The sequence below is a fragment of the Lampetra planeri genome, unplaced genomic scaffold (genome assembly GCF_965212315.1).
Source record: "Lampetra planeri unplaced genomic scaffold, kcLamPlan1.2.h2 scaffold_1973, whole genome shotgun sequence".
Taxonomy (NCBI): Eukaryota; Metazoa; Chordata; class Hyperoartia; order Petromyzontiformes; family Petromyzontidae; genus Lampetra; species Lampetra planeri.
In genome coordinates, this window is record NW_027614727.1 from 12501 (window position 1) to 22641 (window position 10141).

Genomic DNA, 10141 nt, shown 5'->3' on the forward strand with positions numbered 1-10141 from the left:
GTCTATGTATCTCTATGTGTCTCTCTGTGTGTGTGTGTCTCTCTGTGTGTGTGTCTCTGTGTGTGTCTCTGTGTGTGTGTCTCTCTCTGTGTGTGTCTCTGTGTGTGTGTCTCTGTGTGTGTGTGTCTCTCTGTGTGTGTGTCTCTCTGTGTGTGTGTCTCTCTGTGTGTGTGTGTCTCTCTGTGTGTGTGTCTCTGTGTGTGTCTCTGTGTGTGTGTCTCTCTCTGTGTGTGTCTCTGTGTGTGTCTCTGTGTGTGTGTCTCTCTCTGTGTGTGTCTCTGTGTGTGTGTGTCTCTCTGTGTGTGTGTCTCTCTGTGTGTGTGTCTCTCTGTGTGTGTGTCTCTATGTGTCTCTATGTGTGTGTGTGTCTCTATGTGTCTCTATGTGTCTCTATGTGTGTGTGTGTCTCTATGTGTCTCTATGTGTATGTGTCTCTATGTGTCTCTGTGTGTGTGTCTCTCTGTGTGTGTGTCTCTCTCTGTGTGTCTCTGTGTGTGTGTCTCTCTGTGTGTGTGTCTCTATGTGTCTCTATGTGTGTGTGTGTCTCTATGTGTCTCTATGTGTCTCTATGTGTGTGTGTCTCTATGTGTCTCTATGTGTGTGTGTCTCTATGTGTCTCTGTGTGTGTGTCTCTCTGTGTGTGTGTGTCTCTCTCTGTGTGTCTCTCTGTGTGTGTCTCTCTGTGTGTGTCTCTCTGTGTGTCTCTGTGTGTGTGTCTCTCTGTGCGTGTGTCCGCACCTTGATGTGGAGTTGATTGCGTAGGACGGCTGAGCGGAGGATCATGGACTTTGTCCGACGTTGGAACTCCTGCCCCATCTGCAGCGAGCGCTCAAACGTGCTGCTGCGCGCATCGACGTCACGCGCGTACAAAATCTACACACGCACACACACACATTCATATATATACACATTCATATATACATTCATATATACACTCATATACACACACACGCACACACACACACGCACACACACACACACGCACACATTCATATATATACACACACACATTCATATATATACACACACGCACACACGCACACATTCATATATACACTCATATACACATTCATATATACACTCATATACACACACGCACACACACACACATTCATATATATACACACACGCACACACACACACACATTCATATATATACATATATACACGCACACACATTCATATATATACATTATATACATTCATATATATACATATATACACGCACACACAGACACACGCACACACACACACATTCACATATATACATATATACACGCACACACATTCATATATATTATATATACATTCATATATATACATATATACACGCACACACATTCATATATATACACATTCATATATATACATATATACACACACACAGACACACGCACACACACACACATTCATATATATACATATATACACGCACACACATTCATATATATACACACACGCACACGCACACACATTCATATATATACACACACGCACACACGCACACACATTCATATATATACATATACACACACACACACATTCAAATATACACACACACACACACTCATATATACACATTCATATATATATTATATACACACACGCACACACACACACATTCATATATATACACACACGCACACACGCACACACATTCATATATACACATTCATATATATATTATATACACACACGCACACGCACACACATTCATATATACATTATATACATTCATATATATACATATATACACACACACAGACACACGCACACACACGCACACATTCATATATATACATATACACACACACATATACACATTCATATATATACACATACACACACGCACACACACATTCATATATATACACATATACACACACACGCACACACATTCATATATATACACATATATACACACACACACGCACACACATTCATATATATACACATATACACACACACACACGCACACACACGCACACACATTCATATATACATTATATACATTCATATACATTTATATATACACATTCATATTCATATACATTCATATACATTCATATATACACTCATATACACACACACACACATTCATATATACATTATATACACACACACACACACGCACATTCATATATACATTATATACATTCATATATATATACATATATACACACACACATTCATATATACATTATATACATTCATATATATACATATATACACACACACAGACACACGCACACACACACATTCATATTCATATACATTATATACATTCATATACACACATATATGTACACACACACATTCATATACATTATATATATACACATATACACACACACAGCCACATACATATATACATTCATATACACACACAGCCACATACACATTCATATACATTATATACATTCCTATACATACACATACACACACATTCATATACATTCATATACATACACACACACCACACACACACTCATTCATATATACATTATATACATACACACATATACACACAGCCACACACACAGCCACACACACACACACATTCATATACAAGTCATATACATACACACACAGCCACACACACACACATTCATATACATTCATATACATACACACATATACACACAGCCACACACACAGCCACACACACACACACACATTCATATACATTCATATACATACACACACACCCACACACACACTCATTCATATACATTCATATACATACACACATATACACACAGCCACACACACACACATTCATATACATTCATATACATACACACACACCACACACACACTCATTCATATATACATTATATACATACACACATATACACACAGCCACACACACAGCCACACACACACACTCACCCTCACCACCCACTCACCCACTCACTCACCACCCACTCACCCACTCACCACCCACTCACCCACTCACTCACCACCCACTCACCCACTCACCACCCTCACCACCCACTCACTCACCACCCACTCACCCACTCACCACCCACTCACCCACTCACTCACCACCCTCACCACCCACTCACCCCACTCACTCACCCACCACCCTCACCACCCACTCACCCACCACCCACTCACCCACCACCACCCACTCACCCACTCACACTCACCACCCACTCACCCACTCACCCACTCACTCACCACCCACTCACCCACTCACCCACTCACTCACCACCCACTCACCACCCTCACCACCCACTCACCCACTCACTCACCACCCTCACCACCCACTCACTCACTCCACTCACCACCCTCACCACCCCACTCACTCACCACCCACTCACCCAGTCACCCACTCACTCACCACCCACTCACCCACTCACCCACCACCCTCACCACCCACTCACCCACTCACTCACCACCCTCACCACCCACTCGCCCACTCACTCACCACCCTCACCACCCACTCACTCACCACCCTCACCACCCACTCACTCACCACCCTCACCACCCACTCACCCACTCACTCACCCACTCACTCACCACCCACTCACCCACTCACTCACCACCCTCACCACCCCACTCACTCACCACCCTCACCACCCACTCACCCACTCACTCACCACCCACTCACTCACTCCACTCACCACCCTCACCACCCACTCACCCACTCACTCACCACCGTCACCACCCACTCACCCACTCACTCACCACCCCCACTCACACCCACTCACTCACCACCGTCACCACCCACTCACTCACCACCCTCACCACCCACTCACCCACTCACTCACCCACCACCCTCACCACCCACTCACCCACCACCCACTCACCCACTCACCCCACCACCACCCACTCACCCACTCACCCACCACCCACTCACCCACTCACCCACTCACCCACTCACCCACTCACTCACCCACCACCCTCACCACCCACTCACCCCACCACCCACTCACCCACTCACCCACCACCACCCACTCACCCACTCACTCACCCACCCACTCACCACCCTCACCACCCACTCACCCACTCACTCACCACCCTCACCACCCACTCACTCACTCACTCACCACCCACTCACTCACCCACCCACTCACCACCCTCACCACCCACTCACCCACTCACTCACCACCCTCACCACCCACTCACTCACTCCACTCACCACCCTCACCACCCACTCACTCACCACCCACTCACCCAGTCACCCACTCACTCACCACCCACTCACCCACTCACCCACTCACTCACCACCCTCACCACCCACTCACCCACTCACTCACCACCCTCACCACCCACTCCACTCACCACCCTCACCACCCACTCACTCACCAACCCCTCACCACCCACTCACTCACCACCCTCACCACCCACTCACTCACCACCCTCACCACCCACTCACCCACTCACTCACCACCCTCACCACCCACTCACTCACCACCCTCACCACCCACTCAACCCACTCACTCCACCTCCACCACTCACTCCACTCACTCACCACCCTCACCACCCACTCCACCACCCTCACCACCCACTCACCCACTCACTCACCACCGTCACCACCCACTCCACCCACCCTCACCACCCCCACTCACCCACTCACTCACCACCGTCACCACCCACTCACTCACCACCCTCACCACCCACTCACCCACTCACTCACCACCCCCACTCACTCACCACCGTCACCACCCACTCACCCACTCACTCACCACCCCCACTCACCCACTCACTCACCACCCCCACTCACCCACTCACTCACCACCCTCACCACCCACTCACTCACCACCCTCACCACCCACTCACCCACTCACTCACCACCCACTCACTCACTCCACTCACCACCCTCACCACCCACTCACCCACTCACTCACCACCGTCACCACCCACTCACCCACTCACTCACCACCCCCCACTCACCCACCTCACTCACCACCCTCACCACCCTCACCACCCACTCACCCACTCACTCACCACCCTCACCACCCACTCACCCACTCACTCACCACCCTCACCACCCACTCACCCACTCACTCACCACCCTCACCACCCACTCACCCACTCACTCACCACCCTCACCACCCACTCACCCACTCACTCACCACCCTCACCACCCACTCACCCATTCCACTCACCACCCTCACCACCCACTCACCCACTCACTCACCACCCTCACCACCCACTCACTCACCACCCTCACCACCCACTCACCCACTCCACTCACCACCCTCACCACCCACTCACTCACCACCCTCACCACCCACTCACTCACTCCACTCACACTCACCACCCACTCACTCACTCACCACCCTCACCACCCACTCACCCACTCACTCACCACCCTCACCACCCACTCACCACCCTCACCACCCACTCACCCACTCACTCACCACCCTCACCACCCACTCACCCACTCACTCACCACCCTCACCACCCACTCACCCACTCACTCACCACCCTCACCACGCACTCACTCACTCCACTCACACTCACCACCCACAGACTCACCCCGTCTGTATTTTACTGCTGTAATAAAGTTTGTTGGATTTTTTTCTCGAGTGGTGAGTGAGTGAGTAGGTGGGTGAGTGGGTGGGTGGGTGAGTGGGTGGGTGAGTGAGTGGGTGAGTAGGTGGGTGAGTGAGTGGGTGAGTGAGTGAGTAGGTGGGTGAGTGAGTGAGTGAGTAGGTGGGTGAGTGAGTGAGTAGGTGGGTGAGTGGGTGAGTAGGTGGGTGAGTGGGTGGGTGGGTGAGTGAGTGAGTAGGTGGGTGGGTGGATGGGTGAGTGGGTGAGTGTGTGGGGTGGGTGAGTGTGTGGGTGGGTGAGTGTGTGGGTGGGTGAGTGAGTGAGTGGGTGAGTGAGTGAGTGGATGGGTGGGTGGGTGAGTGGGTGGGTGGATGGGTGGGTGAGTGGGTGGGTGGGTGAGTGGGTGAGTGGGTGGGTGGGTGAGTGGGTGGGTGGGTGGGTGAGTGGGTGGGTGGGTGAGTGGGTGGGTGAGTGAGTGAGTGGGTGGGTGGGTGGGTAAGTGGGTGGGTGGGTGGGTAAGTGGGTGAGTGGGGTGGGTGGGTGGGTGAGTGGGTGGGTGGGTGAGTGGGTGGGTGGGTGGGTGGGTGAGTGGGTGGGTGGGTGAGTGGGTGGGTGAGTGGGTGGGTGGGTGAGTGGGTGGGTGGGTGAGTGGGTGGGTGAGTGAGTGAGTGGGTGGGTGGGTGGGTGAGTGGGTGGGTGAGTGGGTGGGTGAGTGGGTGGGTGGGTGGGTGGGTGGGTGAGTGGGTGGGTGGGTGAGTGGGTGGGTGGGTGAGTGGGTGGGTGGGTGAGTGGGTGGGTGAGTGGGTGAGTGGGTGGGTGGGTGGGTGAGTGGGTGAGTGAGTGAGTAGGTGGGTGAGTGGGTGGGTGGGTGGGTGAGTGGGTGGGTGAGTGAGTGGGTGGGTGGGTGAGTGGGTGGGTGAGTGAGTGAGTGGGTGGGTGGGTGGGTAAGTGGGTGAGTGGGTGAGTGGGTGGGTGAGTGGGTGGGTGGGTGAGTGGGTGGGTGGGTGGGTGAGTGGGTGGGTGGGTGAGTGGGTGAGTGGGTGAGTGGGTGGGTGGGTGGGTGAGTGGGTGGGTGGGTGGGTGAGTGGGTGGGTGGGTGAGTGGGTGAGTGGGTGAGTGGGTGGGTGGGTGAGTGGGTGGGTGGGTAAGTGAGTGGGTGGGTGGGTGGGTGGGTGAGTGGGTGGGTGAGTGGGTGGGTGGGTGAGTGGGTGGGTGGGTGAGTGGGTGGGTGAGTGGGTGGGTGGGTGAGTGGGTGGGTGGGTGGGTGGGTGAGTGGGTGGGTGGGGTGGGTGGGTGAGTGGGTGGGTGGGTGAGTGGGTGAGTGAGTGAGTAGGTGGGTGAGTGGGTGGGTGGGTGAGTGAGTGGGTGGGTGAGTGGGTAAGTAGGTAGGTAGGTGAGTGAGTGGGTGGGTAGGTGAGTGAGTAGCTGAGTGGGTAGGTGAGTAGGTAGGTGAGTAGGTAGGTGAGTGGGTAGGTGAGTGAGTAGATGAGTGGGTAGGTGAGTAGGTAGGTGAGTAGGTAGGTGAGTGGGTAGGTGAGTGAGTAGCTGAGTGGGTAGGTGAGTAGGTAGGTGAGTGGGTAGGTGAGTGAGTAGCTGAGTGAGTAGATGAGTGGGTAGTTGAGTGGGTAGGTGAGTGGGTAGGTGAGTGGGTAGGTGAGTGGGTAGGTGAGTGGGTAGCTGAGTGGGTAGGTGAGTGGGTAGGTGAGTGGGTAGGTGAGTGGGTAAGTGAGTGGGTAGGTGAGTGGGTAGGTGAGTGGGTAGCTGAGTGGGTAGCTGAGTGGGTAGGTGAGTAGGTAGGTGAGTAGGTGAGTGAGTAGCTGAGTGAGTAGATGAGTGGGTAGGTGAGTAGGTAGGTGAGTGGGTAGGTGAGTGAGTAGATGAGTGGGTAGGTGAGTAGGTAGCTGAGTGGGTAGGTGAGTGGGTAGGTGAGTGAGTGGGTAGGTGAGTGGGTAGGTGAGTGGGTAGGTGAGTGGGTAGGTAGGTGAGTGGGTAGGTGAGTGGGTAGGTGAGTGAGTAGATGAGTGGGTAGGTGAGTAGGTAGCTGAGTGGGTAGGTGAGTGAGTGGGTAGGTGAGTGGGTAGGTGAGTGGGTAGGTGAGTGGGTAGGTAGGTGAGTGGGTAGGTGAGTGAGTGGGTAGGTGAGTGGGGTAGGTGAGTGAGTGAGTAGATGAGTGGGTAGGTGAGTAGGTAGCTGAGTGGGTAGGTGAGTGGGTAGGTGAGTGAGTGGGTAGGTGAGTGGGTAGGTGAGTGGGTAGGTGAGTGGGTAGGTAGGTGAGTGGGTAGGTGAGTGGGTAGGTGAGTGAGTAGATGAGTGGGTAGGTGAGTAGGTAGCTGAGTGGGTAGGTGAGTGGGTAGGTGAGTGAGTGGGTAGGTGAGTGGGTAGGTGAGTGGGTAGGTGAGTGGGTAGGTAGGTGAGTGGGTAGGTGAGTGAGTGGGTAGGTGAGTGGGTAGGTGAGTAGGTAGCTGAGTGGGTAGGTAGGTGAGTGGGTAGGTGAGTGAGTGGGTAGGTGAGTGGGTAGGTGAGTGAGTAGATGAGTGGGTAGGTGAGTAGGTAGCTGAGTGGGTAGGTGAGTGGGTAGGTGAGTGAGTGGGTAGGTGAGTGGGTAGGTGAGTGAGTAGATGAGTGGGTAGGTGAGTAGGTAGCTGAGTGGGTAGGTGAGTGGGTAGGTGAGTGAGTGGGTAGGTGAGTGGGTAGGTGAGTGGGTAGGTGAGTGGGTAGGTAGGTGAGTGGGTAGGTGAGTGAGTGGGTAGGTGAGTGGGTAGGTGAGTGGGTAGGTGAGTGGGTAGGTAGGTGAGTGGGTAGGTGAGTGAGTGGGTAGGTGAGTGGGTAGGTGAGTGGGTAGGTGAGTGGGTAGGTGAGTGAGTAGGTAGCTGAGTGGGTAGGTGAGTGGGTAGGTGAGTGGGTAGGTGAGTGAGTAGGTAGCTGAGTAGGTAGGTGAGTGGGTAGGTGAGTAGGTAGGTGAGTAGGTAGGTGAGTAGGTGAGTAGGTGAGTGGGTAGGTGAGTGGGTAGATGAGTAGGTAGGTGAGTGGGTAGGTGAGTAGGTAGGTGAGTAGGTAGGTGAGTAGGTGAGTAGGTGAGTGGGTAGATGAGTAGGTGAGTGAGTGGGTAGGTGAGTGGGTAGGTGAGTAGGTGAGTGAGTGAGTGGGTAGGTGAGTGGGTAGGTGAGTAGGTGAGTGAGTGAGTGGGTAGGTGAGTAGGTGAGTGAGTGAGTGGGTAGGTGAGTGAGTAGGTGAGTAGGTGAGTGAGTGAGTGGGTAGGTGAGTGGGTAGGTGAGTAGGTGAGTGAGTGAGTGGGTAGGTGAGTAGGTGAGTGAGTGAGTGGGTAGGTGAGTGAGTAGGTGAGTGAGTGAGTGGGTAGGTGAGTGGGTAGGTGAGTAGGTGAGTGAGTGAGTGGGTAGGTGAGTGGGTAGGTGAGTAGGTGAGTGAGTGAGTGGGTAGGTGAGTAGGTGAGTGAGTGGGTAGGTGAGTGGGTAGGTGAGTAGGTGAGTGAGTGAGTGGGTAGGTGAGTAGGTGAGTGAGTGAGTGGGTAGGTGAGTGAGTAGGTGAGTAGGTGAGTGAGTGAGTGGGTAGGTGAGTGGGTAGGTGAGTAGGTGAGTGAGTGAGTGGGTAGGTGAGTAGGTGAGTGAGTGAGTGGGTAGGTGAGTGAGTAGGTGAGTAGGTGAGTGAGTGAGTGGGTAGGTGAGTGGGTAGGTGAGTAGGTGAGTGAGTGAGTGGGTAGGTGAGTAGGTGAGTGAGTGAGTGGGTAGGTGAGTGAGTAGGTGAGTAGGTGAGTGAGTGAGTGGGTAGGTGAGTGGGTAGGTGAGTAGGTGAGTGAGTGAGTGGGTAGGTGAGTAGGTGAGTGAGTGAGTGGGTAGGTGAGTGAGTAGGTGAGTAGGTGAGTGAGTGAGTGGGTAGGTGAGTGGGTAGGTGAGTAGGTGAGTGAGTGAGTGGGTAGGTGAGTAGGTGAGTGAGTGAGTGGGTAGGTGAGTGAGTAGGTGAGTAGGTGAGTGAGTGAGTGGGTAGGTGAGTGGGTAGGTGAGTAGGTGAGTGAGTGAGTGGGTAGGTGAGTAGGTGAGTGAGTGAGTGGGTAGGTGAGTGAGTAGGTGAGTGAGTGAGTGGGTAGGTGAGTGGGTAGGTGAGTAGGTGAGTGAGTGAGTGGGTAGGTGAGTAGGTGAGTGAGTGAGTGGGTAGGTGAGTGAGTAGGTGAGTAGGTGAGTGAGTGAGTGGGTAGGTGAGTGGGTAGGTGAGTAGGTGAGTGAGTGAGTGGGTAGGTGAGTAGGTGAGTGAGTGAGTGGGTAGGTGAGTGAGTAGGTGAGTAGGTGAGTGAGTGAGTGGGTAGGTGAGTGGGTAGGTGAGTAGGTGAGTGAGTGAGTGGGTAGGTGAGTAGGTGAGTGAGTGAGTGGGTAGGTGAGTGAGTAGGTGAGTAGGTGAGTGAGTGAGTGGGTAGGTGAGTGGGTAGGTGAGTAGGTGAGTGAGTGAGTGGGTAGGTGAGTAGGTGAGTGAGTGAGTGGGTAGGTGAGTGAGTAGGTGAGTAGGTGAGTGAGTGAGTGGGTAGGTGAGTGGGTAGGTGAGTAGGTGAGTGAGTGAGTGGGTAGGTGAGTAGGTGAGTGAGTGAGGGGGTAGGTGAGTGAGTAGGTGAGTAGGTGAGTGAGTGAGT

At 53.1% G+C, this 10141-nt stretch overlaps 2 protein-coding genes across 3 annotated transcripts in view; both read right to left on the reverse strand.

Annotated features, from left to right (window-relative positions):
* LOC144740216 (uncharacterized) overlaps positions 1–909 on the reverse strand; it is a 7438-nt gene extending 6529 nt beyond the window's left edge. For both annotated transcript variants that reach the window (XM_078623068.1, XM_078623066.1), the window contains exon 1: positions 739–909. In XM_078623068.1, the coding sequence (XP_078479194.1) occupies positions 739–816 (78 nt within the window). In that variant the 5' untranslated portion in view covers positions 817–909. The remainder of the gene's footprint in view (positions 1–738) is intronic.
* A 4420-nt stretch (positions 910–5329) lies between these two features.
* LOC144740218 (uncharacterized) lies at positions 5330–8781 on the reverse strand (the record flags this gene model as incomplete). Its single annotated transcript, XM_078623071.1, is given in 10 exon segments — positions 5330–5574; positions 5577–5760; positions 5763–6100; positions 6103–6232; positions 7697–7756; positions 7759–7908; positions 7911–8097; positions 8099–8486; positions 8489–8616; positions 8618–8781. Coding segments are annotated over 10 exon segments (1851 nt in total), but the record flags the coding sequence as incomplete, so codon positions are not given.
* Between the last annotated feature and the right edge of the window lie 1360 nt (positions 8782–10141).